The sequence below is a fragment of the Podarcis tiliguerta genome (assembly GCF_965153285.1).
Source record: "Podarcis tiliguerta genome assembly, chromosome: 12".
NCBI classification, from domain to species: domain Eukaryota; kingdom Metazoa; phylum Chordata; class Lepidosauria; order Squamata; family Lacertidae; genus Podarcis; species Podarcis tiliguerta.
Genome location: NC_139545.1, coordinates 16,143,350 through 16,165,250, shown reverse-complemented (window position 1 = coordinate 16,165,250; position 21,901 = coordinate 16,143,350). Strand labels below are relative to the sequence as shown.

General features: G+C 42.5%; 1 protein-coding gene across 2 annotated transcripts; it reads right to left on the bottom strand.

Moving 5' to 3' along the window:
* Nucleotides 1-1,714: 1,714 nt before the first annotated feature.
* Nucleotides 1,715-18,872, bottom strand: TCAIM (T cell activation inhibitor, mitochondrial). 2 transcript variants are annotated; one of them, XM_083405050.1, is made up of 12 exons: nt 18,566-18,872; nt 14,434-14,503; nt 13,568-13,703; nt 11,890-12,043; nt 10,777-11,029; nt 9,510-9,632; nt 8,888-8,985; nt 8,114-8,205; nt 5,819-6,051; nt 4,166-4,297; nt 3,256-3,404; nt 1,715-3,032 (listed from the first exon to the last, which is right to left on the bottom strand). In XM_083405050.1, the coding sequence occupies exons 2-12, from the start codon at nt 14,460-14,462 to the stop codon at nt 3,007-3,009; spliced, it is 1,425 nt and encodes a 474-aa protein (XP_083261176.1). In that variant the 5' UTR covers nt 14,463-14,503; nt 18,566-18,872; the 3' UTR covers nt 1,715-3,006. The 2 variants fall into 2 exon arrangements, with proteins under 2 accessions (XP_083261176.1, XP_083261175.1); XM_083405049.1 differs by having other exon boundaries at nt 1,715-3,404; nt 18,566-18,843.
* Between the last annotated feature and the right edge of the window lie 3,029 nt (nt 18,873-21,901).

Below are 21,901 nucleotides of genomic sequence, written 5' to 3'. Positions count from 1 at the left end.
ATACTTAGGAAGGACTATAGCTCAAATGTAGAGTATCTGCTTTGCAGAGGTGGCAGGTTCCAGCTGCTGGGATAGCTCTGTCAGTAGAGCATGAGACTCTTAATCTCAAGGTCATGAGTTTGAGCCCCATGTTGGGCAAAAGTTCCTGCATTGCAGAGGGCTGGACTAGATGATACTTGCGGTCCCTTTCCAACTCTACAATTGTATGATTTTATCCCCAGCATCTCCAGGTAGGTGTCCTCTGTCAAACCTTGGAGAGTCACAGCTGGTCCACATAGACAATATTGAGCTTAGATGAATCAGTGGCTGGCTCGCTAGAAGGTATCTTCCTGTATTTTAAGACTTTTAACCCTAAGTAGCATAACAACCTGGACCATAAAGAAGGCTGATCGCCGAAGAATTGACGCTTTTGAATTATGGTGCTGGAGGAGACTCTTGAGGGTCCCATGGACTGCAAGAAGATCAAACGCATCCATTCTTAAGGAAATCAGCCCTGAGTGCTCACTGGAAGGACAGATCCTGAAGCTGAGGCTCCAATACTTTGGCCACCTCATGAGAAGACTCACTGGAAAAGACCCTGATGTTGGGAAAGATGGAGGGCACAAGGAGAAGGGGACGACAGAGGACGAGATGGTTAGACAGTGTTCTCAAAGCTACCAGCATGAGTTTGACCAAACTGCGGGAGGCAGTGGAAGACAGGAGTGCCTGGCATGCTCTGGTCCATGGGGTCACGAAGAGTCGGACACGACTGAACGACTAAACAACAACAACAGCATAACAACCCAGAGCTTTTGGCTACAATATTTACATCAATGATTGGCCAGCGTATACCTCCTGTGACACGAGACAGTACAAATGCCATAACAATCCCAATTGTAATTATATTCTTTTCGAGAGCACTTTTCAGTATAGATTGTTCCAGATGACAGCACTGGTAGCTGAGCTATTTGCTTAGGACACTGAACCCCAATACTTGATTGTTCTTCAATATTCCATGGTGGAACAGTAAAGAACTTTGCTCTTCTTACCTTGGGGTTGAGAGCATAGAGCAGAATATAGGTAACAGTGGAGAAACTTTTGTTTTTAGCTGGGCTCCATGCTTTTGCTCCTAACTCTGATTTCCAGGATTCTTTTGGAAAGTCTGTCCCCTACTGGCAAGGCTTGGAACTACTTTGCAAATATAAATGTTCACACTATTCTCTTCTTATATTAGGAATAGGATAGCTACATGTTTTGTTATTCCAAATGGACAACAACAGGAAGGCTCAGTTATATATGAACATGTAAGGCAGGGCATATTGTAACCTATCAAATGTAATGTAGATCAATGGCTTTATACTGCAGTCTTGCTAAGAGCTTGACACTCACACCCCTTTTATTTTTCCAGTCCCAGCCATGAAGCAAACATAGGGTATGTACTGACCTGCTGACAGGGTGCCACATATGGCTATTTATTTATTTAATTTGTACATTGCCCTTCATCTGAAGGTCACAGGGCAAAAGGTCACAAATACAAAATGAAAACACAAAATGCATAACAAACAAAAACCCCTCAATAATCCCGTTCTTCCAAACACATTCAAAAGGCCACAGTCAAAGGCCTAGGAGAAGAGAAATGTTGATAAGACTCATTGGACTAAGTGGGTAACACTGCACAGGCCTTTTATCAACCCCTTTCATCCGAACAATTAATCCGTAAATAACATTAGTCATGCAAGTTTAAGACTCTTTTATTTCTGAAGAACAACACTGACATCTCATCAGGAGTAGTTTAAAAATACTGACACAGGACAACAGAACTTTCAGACTAATGACATCCAGCAGCACTCAAATATGCACCCAGAAGCTTAGGGATCATTATTTTGGAATATGAATGCCGTCAGCTTCCACGGAAACCAAAGGTGTTCCACTACTCGCACTAACAAAAGTGTTAACACCTCTTCCTTTCCCTGTTGAGAGATTTCATTGAGTTAGTCTTACATTATAAACACGTAAAAACGAAAGTTTTTTTTTGTGAAAAATTTAAAGAGAAAAAAAACAACAGTGCTGCATTTTACCCCAATGAGATGAAACCAAGTAATTGGTAGACAATCTCATGGCAAACTAGTTTTCTCAATAATCTTCCTCACACTAATACTCTCATTTGGTACAGTTTGCATGCGTCTTTTGCGTCTGAAGACGGCAAGACACGTCTTTTAAGGTGCTTATTTCAAGGATCTGACTTTTCAAACATTAGGGATTTCATGCAGAGTAGGTTTCCCCACTCTGCATAAATAAACTTCCTGCTTTTGACACAGGGGTATCCTGTGGAGATTAGGGGACCCTGTGTCGTATGGGTAGATTCCCCACAGTACCTAGTAATTTGAACAGGCTGTTTCTGTGTGGACATGTACTATGCTTTGGCTGGAATAAGCTGTAAGTGCACCTGGAGAGAATCACACACCAGTCTCATGGCTGAAAAGAGGACAGTTTACAAATCAATGTGCAACACAGTAAGTTATTTTGTAAATTTCATCTAAAAAAAAAAAAGTTGAAAGTGCAACGCTAATGGGTAAAGGTTTTCCATAGACATTTATAAAATTTTGTCAAAACAAGCTGTACTGTACTTCTGCAAAATAAATACTCTGCTGTATGCTTTATGTACAAATACTCAACTAGAATATTGGCAGCGTCTGAAAAATATCCATTCTTCAGTTTTTATAGTCCCAACAGTCGGGGGGGGGGGGGGGAATCTGTGCTAGAGATAAGCTTCAAGGCCAACTTCAATTCTCTAAGTACAATTTCTTATATATTAAAATCCATACTGTTCATTTATATTGGAGGATGTACTGACAGATTTTGAATATATAAAAAAACCCACATGCCTTTGTCTTATTTAGATTTCATCCACGTTTTGCACATCTTGTCCCCCAACAGATCCTTTCAGTGATCACCCTGAAGGAGACATGTCCCGGACTTCACATAGGAACCGCTCAGCCTTTTGTGAGACTGCATAAACAAACTGACTTAGTAGTTTGTTGCTTTAGCAGCAGCTGAAAACCAAGGAAGCGTCTTGGATTACTGTAGAATACTGGCATAAAAAACGAGCATCTCAATAATTTAGTCTAAGTAGTTCCGATTGTTCATTTGCTTCCTAGGAAAATATTGGACTGGTCAAGTTTACTCGGTTGGTGCCTCAGTGTTTCCAGTTCCAAGGAATACAGAGGTCTCCATCCTGCATCACGGAATAGAAATGAGAAATGCAGAGATGCATGCCTTGCAAGTTGGGAAGCGACTCGCCCTCCAGCAGTCTATTGCAAGAATGGATCATCTGTGCGCAGGAAACGCTGGGCTCTTTGTACAGCCTTTGGAGACGAAATTTCTCAGCTGAAGCCTTGATCAGTTTCTTCTCTAACACCATGGACCTGAAATAATAAACATAAACCCCCATTCCAAAGTTATAAATGTGAAGGGGAGAAAATACAGAATTGGTTCTTGTGTTTCAACTTTTGGAAATATCCGTTCCGCTACAAGAGACCCATATTTTACCCCCCTGCCCAGTGCTTCCCAAACTGCAAATAATCAGGTTAATGGATGGCTACTCTTGTACCCAGCTGTGGGGGAGATAGGAATAAAGGAGTATTCCAGGGTTTTGTCTCAGTTATCACACCCTTTTCCAAATTCCTAGCTAGGGCCAGGAAAGGGAGGCAACTGAACTAGTTAGCGACTGGTTGGCACTAAGGCCAGGTGAAAACTAGGTCCTCAACCCTCTCTCATGCTTCCCCCTCACCATGGTGTGTGGTTGTATGTATAGTTGTGCTAACACATCCAGATGAGAACCTAGAGCACAGCATTTAATAGCAGGGCAAACTAGGCAAGAGGTTTTTCACAACTTCCCAAAGCAACACACTCTTATAATCAGTGGAGGGCGCTAGTGGTTTTTAAGTTGAGCTACACTTTTTACCTGGAAGTGTCTCTGGACAGCGCTGGCTCCCGGCCTCTTGAGCGAGATGAGCGTGCAACCCTAGAGTTGGACACGACTGGCCCGTACGGGCAGGGGTACCTTTACCTTTACCCTTTTTACACACTTTTAAGTGCTGGTTCCTCCCCATCAATCTCCTTGGAAATCTCCCAAGATGTCAAGCACAGAACGGAGCAGTAGCACTGAGCTTTAAGAAGCACTTACTCTTCCTTTCTTTTCAGTTTCTCTCGCGCTTGTTGTGCTTTAGTGATCATAAACCACTGGAGCGCTGCTGGATCACAGGTTGTTGGGATGATGAAGTGCCCCAGTTCATGCAGATATGGTGCATACCTGTCACTGTAATAAAACAGGGACAGTACATTAAGGATAGTGCAAAGCAGCTGGTGGTCCTTTTTGTATGGAAGGTTTTTGCTTAAAGTAATATTCACAATATAGAAACTTAACCCAAGAAAATAAGTCCTTATTTATTGGATCACCCATATGCACATGCTTATTGGTACTCTTAAATAATGCTAAAACGTTAGACAGACCAGAGTTACAATTGAAGACCATGCTGACTCTGCTTCATTGAGATGCTTCGTAATTCTCTATTTAATGATACTTTTCACCAGTGTTCCTGGAACATATATTAAATCTAACTGGTCTGTAATTTGCTGGAACTCTTAAAAAAACGGTGCTGCCAAGGAGGAGGAGGTTCCTACCTCCAAAGAATGCTCTGCAGCTGTTGCTGCCACAGCAGACATTATTCCTTCAAGCAATGGCTTTCAACCAGTGTGCCGTGGCACCCTGGGGTGCCTTGAATGATGGTTAGGGGTGCCCTGGGCAGCACTAGCCTCTCTGCCTCTTTCCTTCCCTCTCTCCTCTGATCCCCTCTCCTGTCTCTGCCTCCCAAAGGCTTAGACAAAGCAGTGGCTGCCCAGAGGACTCCCAAGGAAAGGGCTGAGGGAGCACTCCACAAAGGAGCGTGCTCAAAAAAGGGTGAGAGGCTGCCAGCTTGGCAGGGAAGGGGTGACATAACTGGGCTCCTGAGCCCCACAGGGTGCCACAAATGGAATGCGGTTTGTTAAGGGAGCCATGGACTCAAAAAGGTTCAAAACCTTTGCCTTAGAAGCCAGATCTCTGCCCAAGGCAGTTGCTCACATTGCCACTTGAGTGGGCCAGCCCTCATTACTGTACTGCACAATGCTTTACAGACAGTTCAGAAATTGCAGCTAGTGCAAAATTCAGTGCCAGATTGCCTGCCAGGGCAAGATGGTTTAACATGTAACAACTCTGGCACAACTGCACTAGCTGTCAGTTAGTTTCTAGGCTCCGTTCAAAGTCCTGCTTTTAACCTAAAAAGTCTTGTGTGGCTCAGGTATCCAGTTAACTCAAGGACTGCCTCTCTGCACATGAACCAACTCAAACCCAGCATTTGTCATCTGAGACCCTTCTCAGGCTGCCCTCTGAGGAGTGTGTGGAAGGTAGTAACACAAGAACAGCCCTTTTTATTGATGGCTCCCCACTTGTGGAGTTCTCTCCCCAGGGAGGCATGATTGGCACTATCACCATCTGTTTTAGGCACCAGGCAACGAGATTTTTATTTACTCAAGCCTTTTGCCCTTAATTGAGAGGGTAACTAGCTATATCTGTGGCCTCTTTGTTGCGCTCATCCTTTTAATTGGGGTGGGTAGGATTTGTTTCTTGTATAATAAAATCATACCTACATGGACGAGCACATTAGGTCTTGTTTTACTACTTGGTTTTAACATTTTGCCAATTTCTATTTTTATTACGCAAGTCCCTTTGAGACACTTTGGTACAGCAAGCAGCAGTTTAATATATATCATCATCATCATCATCTTCGTAAATGCACACCTTTCTAGAATCATTTGCAACCCACGCAGGCTGTGAGGGTGAAATGGGAGCCTGCTGTTACGCACTCGATTGTAAAAGCTGTCCAGGACAGAGTAATACTCCTCAAGCATCAGCATCGGTTGAAGCTCTTCAATGTATCCTACTTGTATGCCTCCCAAAATATGGCTTATGCGGTCCTCCAAAAGCAGCACTTTTTTCTGAAGTGCAGAGTAGCTTGGCAATCTCTCAAAAATCTGCACAAATTAAAAGGTTTATTTAAGTGGGTGACATGATCAAACACAACCAACTCCCACCCAACTGTCCAAATGTACATTTTAGAAACTCTTTATCAGCAGAGAGTTACTGTTAATGGAAAATGATAAGCTCCCGGCTTGAGACTTGAACTTTCTACCTAATGAAATCACAGTTGGAAATATCTGTGAAGGGTTTTAGGCACCAATTTAAGGATTCTGTAATTTCAGCAAATCTTATGAAAACGATTTAACGTTTTTACAACCTTGTCAGGTGACTCATCCTGTATTTCCATTTTGATGTATTTCAGTTTGTTCTCATCTGTTAATGCCGTTTCAGTTTTACAAATTTTCATTTGTAAAAGAATTCATACATTGCCTATTACAATCTTTAAAAAGGTAGTATACAATGATAAAACAGTAAAATCACAATAATCTAAGTAAAATACAGCTGATAACCCAGGGGCACCATTTATTCACTTCAGATTTTAACCCCAGAAAAGGTTTAAGTGCACAGCTATTTTTTAAACAAAAGCATCAAATTGTAAATAGGAACTCTGGTTAGTATTAGCTATAGTCAAAGTGGCTCTGACACAACCTCATAAATAAGCTCACACAGACTACTAGCCTGCATAACATTTCACTAGCTCCCTAGGGGCTAGCAGAGTGGGATGGAATCCTCTGACAACCTGCTTAGCTATCTAGGGTAGGAACAAAGCACTTTCTCCTTTCCTCGGAAGCCCCCTCACCTGCCTACACGTAATTCCTTGCCAAATGGCTACCAGACTAGTGCTTTATATACAAGACGGTACCAACATATCCCTTAAGGCAGGGAGGGGTGGGAGGAGGGAGCTCATGAGTTAGGCCTGCACTAGCTCAATATATTACCGAGATATCAGAACTACAGGAAGGCTTTAAAAAATGCATTCATGTAATCTTTAACTAGAACCAAAATATAGCTTTATAAGTTATCTTTTAGAGTTGTGAGTTAGTTGTTTTAGACATTAAGGCACTAGAGAAAGAGTCAATTACTGTACACACATACAATGTTGTAACTCTACTTTTGCAGCAGCAAGGTGACAAGACACCACGAACTCTCCTTAAGAAATCAGTGACAGGTTGTGTCAACCAGAAACAGGGAGGTTCCAAATCTTTGCCCACTTAACTTTTTGCACTCCACATAACGCTTCAGGTTAGACTCCGCTAACCCAGAAACATAGCTGTCAACTTACAGATTTGAAAATAAGGGACCAACAGCCTTGAAAATAAGGGACCAGCAGCCAAAATAAGGGGCCTGCAGCCTCGCCTGTTCCAGGCACTCCAGTCTTCCTGTCCTCCTGCAGTCTGGTCAAACTCATGCTGGGTAGCTTTGAGAACACTGTCCAACCAACTTTGTAACCAGAGGTTCAACTGAATAGAATCTGAATCACATGCACCACAAGGCCTATGCAGCCTCAACTTAAGATGGCTCCCAGGCCTGGCTTTGCACTGCAAAGTTTGCAGCAGCACGTGCAACAAAATGGCATCCAGCATTCAAAACCCCCCTCAGCTTGCATTAACTAGCCACACACAAGGCATGCAAGCTCCACCCCCCAGTCGTTCTTAGACTTCTTATTGGGTGAGCAACACAGCCAAGCAACACAGTTGGAGCCTTCCTCCTCCTTGGCCGGCAGGGAGGGAGGGAGAGGAGCTGCTTCCTTTGAAATTTAAGGGACATCATTTGAGGGACATCCATCAATAAGGGACAGCAGCGGGACATGGCGCTGGAATAAGGGACTGTCCCTTCAAATAAGGGACACTTGCCAGCTATGCCCGGAAATATTATCTTGGGTTAAGAACTTTGCTTCAGGATGAAAACACAAATCGTGCAGCAGCGGCGCAGCAGCAGCAGAAGGCCCCATTAGCTAAAGTGGTACTTCAGGTTAAGAACCATTTCAGGTTAAGAACAGACCTCCGGAACGAATTAAGTACTTAACCCGAGGTACCAGTGTACATATTAAAACAGGCTGGAAAAGGCAACATTTTTTTAAATAAAAAAATATATAATTTAGTTACCAGTTCTTACTTTGGTCCAGTGGTGGTGAACATCCATAGTTCCTAGCATAACATGGCCTGTTGCACTCATGCCTGAACGGTCTGTAAATATCACTGTGCGGCCTATGGAAAAGGGGGGGGGGGCATTTTTTTAGTCACTATTCACAGCTGAGCTTTTTGGAGGGTGGGGTTGACTGACAACAAAGCGGATTCGTCTAGGGATTCCAAAAGGTTCTCTGTGGATCCTCTGCTACAGATCTAAGGTCTCTTTTAGGCCACCCTCCACTAGGCATCTCTCTCTAGGCCCGCCTGAACTCCTGGCACCCACATACATAAGTAAACCCTATGAGTTAACACCAACATAATCTGATATGGGTGCTTTGAGTCATCACAGAGATCAGGGTAGGATAAGAACATACAAAGAGCTCTGCTGGATAATTCCAAAGGCAATGGTGCTCTCCAACAGGAAAGCTTTCAAGTGGGACCTGAGTGAAATGGTGGTCTCCCCACCTGCAATCCCCCTGCAGCTTGTGTCCAGAATAAACTACCTCTGACACGCAAAGTAACATATAGCAATCGTGCCTAGTAGCCACTAATAGCTTTAGCCTCCGTCAAGGCAACCTTGGAGACATGTAGGATCTGAATCATTTAGGGCTTTAAAGCTCAAACACAGCACCCCACATTCTGCTGAGAAGGAAAGCAGGAAACCAACTTGCGCCAGCTTAGAAGATTCAGCATTTTCTTTAAAGAACAGCATAATATCGTTGGCAAGTGAAAGAAAGAAAACTGCAGCAAAAGAATGTACCTTTAGCATTCCTTAGCGCTTCTGGGCTTTGTTGAGCTAACCGACTTAGACTGTGTAGCTGGCTGCACCGATGGGCAATACCCCAGCTCCTCTGCCATCTAAAAAAACCCAAACCAACACCAGCATGTTTCACTCCTTTTAAATTGACAACAACTTAGGTAACAAAAGAGTGACAGAGATCATCAATGAAAGGCATTATTATTTGTCATTAGCAGACAAGCAGCTTTGAGCATTAAGAACTTGATCTATAACTCAAATAGAAACTTTGAGAATTTGGATGAATGGGTGACTGCCATGGGTGTCTATATAGCTCTTATCTAGTTTTGTTTTAAATATATTTGCTTTTTTGTGTTCTTAACTATTTTTTTCTGTTGAAACAATTGTGTGGGAGGATATTAAAACATTGATGCACTGAACGTAGCTGCTTAAAAATGCAACTAAACTAAGAATAAAATCGCAGTGACCATTATAACACTTGGACTAGCATTGTAAGCACACATTTCTGGTACATTTAAAATACATTTGCTGGAGTCTATCACATACCAGCAGTGTTGCTCTGTTCCACCCTTAATCTTAAAAATAAAATAAAAACCACTGCTTTTTCACACAGTTAATTTGTTACCTGATATCAGAGAGCTGTAGCTGATGAGAAAGTTCACCTTTCAAACGGTCTAGCTCTTTCCTGAGTGGTAAGCTATTCTTCAGCTTCTTTTCTGCACTTTGTTCATTACTATCTAACCAAGAACTAGAAAAACAACATGGATCACAATGAGATTTAAAAACGCAGTAATTGGGCAAGAGGATTAATGATAAACTTTAAGCAGAAATTTAAAGGGCTCGTGTATCAAAAAAAGTGTGAGAGCACATCAGGAACCTTCTTAAAATTATGGAATCATAGAATTAATTGTAGAGTTGGAAGGGACTGTGTGGGTCATCTAGTCCAACCCCCTGCAACGCAGGAATATTTGGCTCAATGTGGGACTCAAACCCATGACCCTGAGATTAAGTGTCTCATGTTCTACTGACTGAGCTTTCAATTAATATTTATCTAGCACACAGCCAGTCACACCCTCTTCCAGGATGTGCCATTCCACCTCCCTGTTTTCTCTCTCTCTCAAGGTATTTGGGCATTCAGTACCAATTGAGCATGCTTAGTCTTCACTGGGTTGTTGTGTTTCCCTCCCTGTGAAATATCTGTTATATTTCTGCAAACCCCTGCAGGTTCCCCTAATCCTGCTGATTTGTCCATCTTGAGTGTGAATGCTGCCTTTTTGGCTACATAAAGATCCATACTTGGAGAATGACTTGCAGTTGTATACCGAACGAAGAATTTCTATGGTTTGTTGATTAAAAGTTGTGTCTGGCTTTCATTCAACAATGGCTAGCCTCCCTATGGTGCTTTTCAAAACTGCCAACATTCCTGGCAGTAAATACTTTGGAGGAAGGAAGATTTTCATGGAAACCTGTATTGTCAGCCTGTGAAGTCGAAGTCTATTTCACGAATTCTACTTTCCCACATCCATCTATTTCCTAGCTGGGGAACCTGTTGGGTAGATTTTGGGAACATGGGGAGCTGGGGGCTGCAGTAGGGGAGCAGCGGAAACTGAACTTCCATTGTGCAAGCTGAAGTCCATTCACATAGCATGCTTGTATGCCTGGTAGGAGGTCCAAATTCAATACTGCCCTACTCAAATGTTTTAAAAATTAATCATTCAAGTCTAAAATACGAGGCACAAAATATCTGTTTGGGATAAATCATACGCTTTGCAAGCAGAAGTTGCCAACTTCTAGCTGTGACATCTCCTGGTGAAAAATCAATTGGTTCAAAATCCTGAAAAGGCCTCTTAAGACTCTGAAATTGAGGAAGGTGATGTCACTAAGGTCAGTACCTTAGTGTAGTTTCCATCCTTTGAGCCTGTTCAAGTTCTTCCTCAGGATCCTTGAATCCAGTAAAAGAGTAGTAAGTCTTGTCCCATTTGATAGGCCTGTGGAAGATTCGTTCTGCTGACTGGTTAGACGGAGTTGCCACTTTGCCATTCAAGATTTGGACATGCTCAGTAGATAAGTTACAGGAGTTCAGGATGTCCAGTACTGTGCTTAGTAGGTCCCTGGTGCGCAAGGTGAAACTGACTGCTCGAAATCCTACAAAATGCAAACCCAGAACAAGGCAGTATTTAACAGAATGCATTTCCTTATGCTTGCCTTACCAAAGATAATGCAAACCAGGGCTTGCAAGGATTAATCTCCTAGTCAACTTCATTAAATTGTAGTACTACTGTTATTAGTTGATTTGATTTCAACTGACAGTGCTCCTGGACTCAGCGATTAAGTCCCCATGCTCCAAGATTGATATGAACAGGCTCCACTGTGAAGGCTTTTCCTAATGCTATTTTTGGATGAAGTGCACTACAGGACTCTGATAAAAAACAACAACACTGAAATATAAACCAATAGCTGCGAAGTGCTATGGGCAGGTATGCATGATACTAAGACACAGAAACATCAGTGTATTTGTCTATTATCACAGCACCCTGCTCCAACAATTGAAGATTACTACGTATTAGATGGTAAATAAAAGAATTTGTTAAAACTGATTATTCATAATTAATTCTCAGTTCATTGTGCTAATAACTTCTAGAACAGGATATAGTAAAGTGAGAAATAGTTAATATTTTCAAATCAAAAACTCAACATCTTTTTGATTTAGAGGCTACATGAATTTTCAAAAGTGCAGCTTTAATTTTCAGAAAAAATCCTCCCATCTACATTAAGCAGTTTTATACACTATATTTATGGCCAAGTGAGGGAAACCATAATTGTTATAGGGATACACAAAGAAACAAATCTGGTGGCTACATCTAATTAAACTCTGTTTAAGAGGCTTCTTAGAAAAAACAACAACCCAGTGCTTAACGGCTAGAAATTTTAATGACAAGAAAATTTCAAGTACTCAAAAGCATTTTATTTTGTAAGGGGGGCGGGACCCGAAATGTCTAAAATACCTGAGGAGCCAAATGGTTCTTGAACATTGGAAGGATTTTGTTCTTTCTCTCGTACGTAAAAAGTGAGCCGAGTTGGTTTTAAAGACCTGAAACCTGGTTTTTGGAGATTCTCCAAATAACCATTTAATCTCTTCAAAGAATTTTCATTGATCTCCTGAAAATAATTACAAGAAAAAGAATTACTTGAGTTTTGAATATGGCCCAGGTTAAAACAAATACACATAAATTAACAGTGTCTGTTTACAACAACTTTTGATTCACAGTATATTTATATGGAAATGTGTGTTTACTAAGACTGAGGAAACCCAGGTTCAAAAAAATCCCTATTCTGCCATGAGTTACCTTGTGCCAGGCAGCTTTTCAGTCTAACATAACACAGAGAGCTGAAAAAAGTGGTGAAGGGGGAGTCATGTTTGCCATCTTGAGTCCACTGCCTTTCCTCTGAGGCCTACCTGGTGCCAGGGTAAAATCTGCATATTTACTCAAGCTTTTAGTAACTGTTAATCTCACAGTCTAATTTTATAACTGTCACGTGTTTTATCTTCTGGTTTTGTATGCTCGACCCTGAAACTTTGGATAGAGGGTGGGTTATAAATATTATGTTCTCACAGAAGAGCCACCATAAGCTTCCAAGGGACCCTAGGGTTCTCTGGAACACATTATGAAAATCACTATAAGAGTCAAAACAGTATGTGCATTTTTAAAGTGTCACACAGATTAGTAATGACCCTTAGTACATAAGGACTCCTAATATTTAGGGCAAGAGGGAATGATGCAGATTTCATCAGGTTTTTATGCATCTCTTTTTACAGTGGTGCCTCGCAAGACGAAAAGAATCCATTCCACGAGTCTCTTCGTCTTGCGGTTTTTTTCGTCTTGCGAAGCAAGCCCATTAGCGGCTTAGCGGATCAGCTGTTAAGTGGCTTAGCGGATCAGCTGTTAAGCGGCTTAGTGGCTTGGGAAAAAGGGGGGGGGAGGAAAAAAACCCCGCAGGAACTCGCAAGACATTTTCGTCTTGCAAAGCAAGCCCATAGGAAATTCGTTTTGCGAAGCACCTCCAAAACGGAAAACCCTTTCGTCTAGTGGGTTTTCCGTCTTGCGAAGCATTCGTCTTGCGGGGCACCACTGTACTGGGAAATTACCCCAGTCAATTCCTAACAGCAGCATTTCTACTTCAAGTTTTATCCACTAAGTTCAGCTTCACAACAATTCTAAGAAATATTTTAAGTGATATACAGTGGTACCTCGGAAGTAGAACGGAATCCGTTCTGGAAGTCCATTCAACTTCCAAAATGTTCGGAAGCTCCTGCAGCCAATCGGAAGCCGCATCCAACGTTTGGGTTCCAAAGAACGTTGGGAAATTGGTACACTCACAGGTTTGCGGCATTCAGGAGCCAAAACATTCAACTCACAAGGCGTTCGGGATCCAAGGCATGACTGTATTAGAGTTTGTCTATAATACAAATATCTAACAATATCTATCAATTCAGAAGTCCCACCGAGTTAAATGGAGTTCAATCTCCATACTGTTCTCATTTTCTATTTTTATGTTGTGAACTGCCCTGTAATCTTCAGATAAAGAGTGGCATACATTTTTTTTAAAATAATAATAATGTTGATGATGTCATGGTAGGTGTTTAGGATTGCAGCCTAAACCACTGGAGAAAAATGTATTTACCCTTTCTCTGGGATGCTGGCCAAAGAAATCTGGATGCACTGCAAAATAGAATGGCCGCAGAGCATTGACAGCATCAGCCCCTGATAAAGCTCTTGCCTGGATAACATGCTGCAATGGTAATTTATTGAGACATAACCTAAGAAATAAAGATGAAGACTAAGTTAAGCAGCCTAAGAGACCACAAAATGCTTAAAGGTAAATTGCTATAGAGATGGGAGAATTCTGGGACTATTTAAACTAGGATTGGGCTATGCGGATAATACTTGAACAGTACTAATAAATTTAGAATTATATAAGCATGCACTCAGAACTATCACATCTGTCCAATAAACAACACAAAACCGTAGATACCGTATTTTTCGCTCTATAAGATGCACCAGACCACAAGACGCACCTAATTTTTGGAGGAGGAAAACAAGAAAAAAAATCTCAGAAGCCAGACCAGCAAGAGGGATCGCTGTGCAGTGAAAGCAGCAATCCCTCTTGCTGTTCTGGCTTCTGGGATAGCTGCGCAGCCTGCATTCGCTCCATAAGACGCACACACATTTCCTCTTACTTTTTAGGAGGGAAAAAGTGAGTCTTATAGAACAAAAAATACAGTAATTTTCTGGCTGCTACTTGCAATCTGATGCTGTCTTAGATGTACAAGTACACATTCTTCCTGTGTATGAATTGCCTACTCAATGATGATGATGATAAAGTACATTTACCTCTATCGTTTTGACCAATAGATCTTCCAATTTATAATCTTACTTCTAATTTACAATTCCTAAAACTAAAAATTTAAAACTCTCAGAAATCAAGCCAAACGCAGATGTAATAATTTATATGCTACAATTAAAAGTGTAGGAATAGAGCCGCCTTACCTCCTCACAGTCGCCCAACGGCAAAACATCTCAATTCTTTTAATCTTTATTCCAGATCGCCTCTAAATTTCTTTAAGCAAATAAAACATATTAAACATGTAATTAATGCATTTAGTTTTGTATATGTTTACTTTCATTTTGCCTATACTTTAAGCAACAGAATTTGACTGTGAAATTACAATCTGGTTTTACGTAAAAATGTTCACCAGTGATGCTAAACAGTAGCAGGAACAACCACTTTAATGTTGTTGTGACACAAGACGCTTAAAAATGGACAAACTAATTAAAAGTTTGTGTAAGCAAGTAAACACAAAAGCCTGATAATTTCTATACAGTACTAATTTTTAATTAGAGGGCCTTTCCTGGGCCCCAGTACAATGGTAAGAGCACACTGACTAAATCAGATTACAAGGAGATGCTGTTCTAGTCAATTCCATCCTGAAGGAAAGTTTAAGGGAAATAAAACATATTCTTGAATAGTAAAGGCATTGCTGAAAGGGAGAGATACAAGCAAATATGTGGGCACTCATACATCCTTTCTTATAAATAAAATAAAATCAACTGAGGAAAAGGGGAGTGCTGCTCATCATGGGTACTATCTGAAAGGCGCATGTAACAGTCACAACTAACATGTATTGCACCAGTACTAGCTGGGTTGGCTGCTGGGCGGTAATTTACACGTTTTCCAGGATACAATTAAAAATGCTACAGGAACCTGTTACCTGGAGACCACAGAAGAGCTGAAAAAAAGTTTAACCATATATTGCAGGCAAAGGCAACTTATAATAACCACTTCCAGTTTTTTCAAATACCAGTTTTTATAGAGACACACACAAGAAAAAAATGTTTATAAATATATGAAAATCCCTCAGATTATTCATTGGCATTAGGTAGAGCTCTCTGTTAATCTGGATTTTAAATGTAATGAAGGAGTTGCAAGGGACCTCAAGCGTCACCAACCCCTTGCTAATACAAGAAACCTATTACTATAGCATCCCTAGTTATCCAACCACTACTTAAAAACTTTAACATAGGAGAGTCCACAACCTTACAAGACAAGCACTGTCAAACAGTTTGTACCATCAGGAAGCTATCTGTGATGGTCAGTCATAACCTTTCTTTGTGTAATCTGAACTCATCAGTTCAGGGCAATACCACCATCTGGAGCACAGAATCAGATAACTGTAAATGGAAAGGGACCCAAGGGGCATACAGTCTAATGCCCTGCAATGCAGGAATCCCCTCTAAAGCATCCATGACAGATGGCCATCCAACCTCTGCTTAAAACCTATCAAAGAAGGAGAGTCCACCACTTTCTGAAGGAGTCCATTCCACTGTTTAACAGCTCTTACTGTCAGAAAGTTCTTCCTGGTATTTATAGTCGAAATCTTCTTTCTTGTAGCTTGAAGCCATTGATTCGGGTCCTACCCTCCAGAGCAGGAGAGAACAAGCTTGCACCATCTACCATGTGACATCCCTTTAGAGATTTGAAGATGGCTATCATATATCCCCTCAGTCTCTTCTTTTCCAGGGCAAACATACACAACACCCTCAACTGTTCCTCATATGGCTTGGTTTCCAGACCCTTGATCATATTGGTTGCCCTCCTCTGTACATGTCCCAGCTTGTCAATATCCTTATTAAACTGTAGCACCCAGAACTAGACACAGTACTCCAGGTGTGGTCTGACAAAGGCAGAACAGAGTGGTACTATTACTTATAGCTAAAGCTATTCTATGCAGCATCAACAGAAGTACAGAGTCCAGATCAAGGGAAGCTCTATTATGTGAAGACTGCTTTAACCATGTTAATATTTGCTCCAGCCTATCCCTTATGTTTGGGGATATATAATGCTAAACAATGGTTTAGTGCTATATGGATGAGCTGCTATGAGCCCAAGCAAAAATCCCTCTCCCCCTCTATGTGGCTCAGAGGATTTCTGTGCAGATAACATTGACTTTTCAACTTGTACAAATCTGGAATATTGCTTAAAACAAACTGCTTAGTTAAGCCAGCTTCATAACCCATGATTTGAAGGTGGTTTGCTTTGAAGCTTACCAGTTTTTGTTGTAAGTGAGGATTACTGGTTGACAAGCCAACCTTACAGTGGTACCTCGGGTTACAGACGCTTCAGGTTACAGACTCCGCTAACCTAGAAATAGTACCTCGGGTTAAGAACTTTGCTTCAGGATGAGAACAGATATTGTGCAGCAGCAGCAGCAGGCCCCATTAGCTAAAGTGGTGCTTCAGGTTAAAAACAGTTTCAGGTTAAGAACGGACCTCCAGAACGAATTATGTTCTTAACCCGAGGTACCACTGTATTTGAAAGCAAAATAAAATTCAGCAGGGATCATCTTCCTAGCAGCAGAGTATAAAGAAATGGAGGAGCACTCAAGCCCAGTGCTTTTCTCAGTCTCACCAGAGATTGTCCAGGTAGCGCTAAACCATGGTTTAGTGTTAGGCACAAACACATATTAGCAGGTTTCCCAAGAACACAATTTAAATATCTTAAGTTATAGTATAAAGCTACTTCAAATGCACATAGAAAGTCAACATAATTCTGATTGCTTAGAAACATGACCAGAATCCCTATTCTTCAGAACTACATAATGCTAATACTTAGAAACTCTGAATGGTTTTAAAGCGTTTCTTGGAAAGCCACACACAATCTCCCCAAGCTTTTAAAACCTTATTGTGTGCAGAAAAGAAGCAGGATGGGGGTAGGAATCAAAACCATGCCAAATGGAAATTTGAGATACAGCAGATCACACTATAGACAAATGATTAGCCACCTTTTGAAGGCTGTACAGTGCATGACACACAAAGGTTACCATAAAACTGCAGACTCAGGACAAAGCTAGCTACTTAAGTTTCTTGCGGAAACAGGAGAGTAACCTCTATGAATTGGCAAAGTGCCATAACACACTCTGATTGGCTGAACAAAAAGGTACATTTTAACAGTACCGCTGATGTTTACAAAAGTACAGCATAAGGTAAGCATGTGAAGGATCACACAGGTGCCTAGAGATTCAGAACTTTTACATGCCAATGACCATCACATATTGACTTTGGGAGATACAAAACTATGCCGGCAGCCTTATACAGTATTTTTAGATACTTAACCATTTTTGTTTCTTTTTTCCTCTTTGTCAAAAACCTTTAATAAAATTGATCTAAATACAGGGGGAAATGCAGCCTATGACCTTCATTTGTCATTATGCTGCGTTTGTTGCCAACCCATCCGGTTAGCAGTTCAATTCCGAATAATAGAATTGTAAGAGTTGGAAAGGGGTCCCTGAGGACCATCTAGTCCAACCCCTTGCAATGCAAGGACAGGCAGCTGTCCCGTACGGAGATCGAACTCGCAACCTCAGCGCTATTGACGCCACACTCTAACCAACCGAGCAATCCGGTTCAAGTTCAATGAGGCTTGTTTGCAAGTAAGCACTTTGAGGAGCGCATATCAAATCTTAAGACGGAAAGGGAACTTAAGAACCACCTGCTGTCGGGGCTACCATAGCAAAAGGCTCCAGATATGATGCTCACGACCCGATTACCTTATTCCCAAAGCAGGGCAGCGCCCGACTTTATTAACACGCCACTGTAGGGGCCAACTCCTAGGGACTGAGGTCCCTTTTCCCACGCCACCCCCCAATAAAATATTTAAAGGGGGGGGTGGCCTTCCCAAAGTCGATTGGCATTGCCATTCGGTCATGCAATTGATTATGTGGGGTGAAGCTTACCTGCCCCCTATATTTTATTCCAACTTGGCACCCCTACACGCCACAGACGCGAGCCCCCCTTCATCCCAACGGGCCTCGCTCCAGGTGAAGCAGGCCTAAATCACTTCGAAGCTGCGCGAACCTCCTGCGAAACGCCGGTCCCGTTGCTTTACCTCAGCGGCTACGAGGGGTGGGGGGGGAGACACCAAACGAACAAAACAAAACCCCAGCGCTTCTTCTTTCCCCCAACCCAAACACTGTGAGGAAATCACTGCACACCAGCTTACGTTGGAGCGCTCGGCGGAACTTGACCCGTGTCGAGCCGTTCAGACGTTCGGAGAAGCAGAAAGTCCTCCCCACTCTCAAGAGCCCCCAGCACTCTCCTCCGAAATCTCACCCGACAAGCTCACCTTACTCCTCCTCGCTGTCCCGCTGGAAGAGACGCGGCCCCCATCGCCTCACGCGGGGCGAAGCGAGCGCTCGCCGAAGCGCCGGGCTGCCTGTGGGACTCGGTCGCGTCGGCCGGTGACCTCGCGGGCCTCTGCGCGCGAGAGGCACCTGAACCGCCGGGAGGTCCGCGAGGGGGCGGGGCCGACGCCGTCACGCAGACGCTAGGAGCCACAGGCGGAGGGAGGGCCGGAGGTTTGCACGCCTCCGAAGCGCGGCGCTTTAAGGCAGGCGGCGTCACGCAGGCGTCGCGACGCGCTCCTCCTCCCCGCCGCCTTTCTGCGCATGTGCAGCAGAGGCTGCCGTTGGCCCTTTGCTTTGAGCTGTGACGGAAAGCAGTAAAAAGGCGGGTGGGATGTTAGCGGCCCGGGACATTTTGCCGCCTGAGGCGAACCACAAAATGGCGCCCCCTCTCCCTCCCCCCAGGCAGGGGAGAAGCGGAGTGATGTGCCATAGCAGGAACAAGGCATAAAGATACAGTATACATCTTGTCTCTATGTGGGACAAGAAGCTACAGTTAGAACTGGATATGGAACAGCTGATTGGTTCAAAATTGGAACAGGAGTACGACAAGGCTGTATATTGTCTCCCTGCTTATTTAACTTATATGCAGAATTCATCATGCGAAAGGCTGGGCTGGATGAATCCCATGCCGGAATTAAGATTGCAGGAAGAAATATCAACAACCTCAGATATGCAGATGACACAACCTTGATGGCAGAAAGTGAGGAGGAATTAAAGAATCTTTTAATGAGGGTGAAAGAGGAGAGCACAAAATATGGTCTGAAGCTCAACATCAAAAAAACAAAGATCATGGCCATTGGTCCCATCACCTCCTGGGAAATGGAAGGGGAAGAAATGGAGGCAGTGAGAGATTTCACTTTCTTGGGCTCCATGATCACTGCAGATGGTGACAGCAGCCACAAAATTAAAAGACACCTGCTTCTTGGGAGGAAAGCAATGACAAATGTAGACAGCATCTTAAAAAGCAGAGACATCACCTTGCCAACAAAGGTCCCTATAGTTAAAGCCATGGTTTTCCCAGTAGTGATGTATGGAAGTGAGAGCTGGACCATAAAGGCTGATCGCCGAAGAATTGATGCTTTTGAATTATGGTGCTGGAAGAGACTCTTGAGAGTCCCATGGACTGCAAGAAGATCAAACCTCTCCATTCTGAAGGAAATCAGCCCTGAATTCTCACTGGAAGGCCAGATCCTGAAGCTGAGGCTCCAATACTTTGGCCACCTCATGAGAAGTGAAGACTCCCTGGAAAAGACCCTGATGTTGGCAAAGATGGAGGGCACAAGGAGAAAGGGACGACAGAGGACGAGGTGGCTGGACAGTGTTCTTGAAGCTACCAGCATGAGTTTGACCAAACTGCGGGAGGCAGTGGAAGATAGGAGTGCCTGACGTGCTCTGGTCCAGGGGGTCACGAAGAGTTGGACTAAATAACAATACATCAGGAACAAGATCTACATTGGGATGGGCTGCTCCTGTGGATTCTGCAGCCCGACGCAGTTGCCTCACCTTGCCTCCTATGTGGGCCGGCCCTGGCTGGCTTACTTCACGGCTCCTCCAGCTGCATTTGTGGCGCCACGGGTTAGATGCTGGAAATGTGCCCATCGCCCTCCTTGAGAATGCCACCTGGCTTGGTAGATCTGCAAGGACTGCAGTGGCAGCCGGTTGAGCTCACTGTGTGGTCCTGTTCCACATCTGCTCAGCAGTGATGCCCCACTGAGCACAAGCTCCTTGGAAAGTGGGTGCTGGGCCATCCAGCCTGTTCCAAATCGGTTCTTCAACTCTGCCCAGGCTCTTATGTAAGGGGCCTTTTTTAAAATCATTTTTTCAATGCAAACAACCACCGCAAAAGACACATACAACAAAAACCATAACACTAATAACACAATTTTACAATTCAGATTTGAATACTGCTATACCTATGACTACACCTTTCTAACAACATTTCCCCACCTCTCCTCCCCCTACTTCCCACCACTGTCCACCTTATCGCTTAAATATTCCTTCCAGATTTCTTCATATTTTTCCATTCTTAAGTTGCATGGACGTGCAATTCGTTCGTATGTAGCTAGTCTGTCCATATTATCAATCCATGTGCTCAATGGATTCTTTTTGCAGCTCTTCCAATTCATCAAAACTATTTTTTTTTTGCTTCTAATATGGCACAGTACATCCATTTTTTTTTGACCCCTTGTAATCTCCCACGTTTCCGGAATATAATTTAGAATTAAATTCAATTCCCCTAAATAATTTCTTTTTATTACTCTTGCTATAAATATCCTCGCCTCGCACCAAAATGATCTTATCATCCAGCAGTTAATCATCATATGTACTAAGTTCATATTTTTACTCCCACATCTCCAGCGGTTGTCTGCACTTGTTATTTTCTTCTGGTATAGTTTTGCTGGAGTCCAGTGGACTCTGAATATGATTTTCTGTTGGATAAGTCTTAGATCCATAGATGCTGTTTCTGTTGATTTTATACTTGACTCCCATATATCATTTGTTATCTGTACCCCTAATTCTTCATTTTTGTCTATTATATTCTAAATCATATTTCTTCCTGTTGAGTAGGGTTTTATATAGTGCAAGTGTAGAGTTTTTTGTTTTTGTTGCAGAAATTAAATCTTGTAGCAGCATGGGTGTTTCCGATGCTGCTATAGCATGAGGGCCAAACTGCCTTTCCAACATGTTTCAATTGGATGTATTGCCATTGTGTTTCACTGGTTAATCCATACTTTACTTGCAAAGTCTTATATTCCACAAATTTGTAATTTTCATCAAATAATTGATTCAATGTCAAAATACCTTTTTTCATCCAATTTTGCCAAATTATTACTTGATTTGCAATTTTTAAATTTGGGTTGGCCCATATTTGTTAATTTCTCATGCTGATAGGGTCATCCTTATTTTTTATATTCATCCAAATTTTTATAGGTGCTTTAATAGTCTCCAGGATATTTCATAAAATTGGAGCTGAGTTTAATCCACCATGTAAGGGGCCTTTTGAGAAGCTTGTAAGCGTGCAGATTAAGAATCTGCACACTGCACAAGCTCCCAAAGTGATGCAGGAAGTTTTTCCAAGCAAGAAAACTAGAACAAAAGCAGCAAGGAACTTCCATGGGTTATGACTTCATTAGATGCATGAAATGGCACCCTAGAGGCATGCCAGTGGCATTGGACTGGCTGCTTGAAGGCTCTGGAATACAAGATTGGGATCAGGGAATGGGAGTAGAGGTGGGAGCACAAATATTTCCTTCTTGGATAAAAGATGAGCAGGT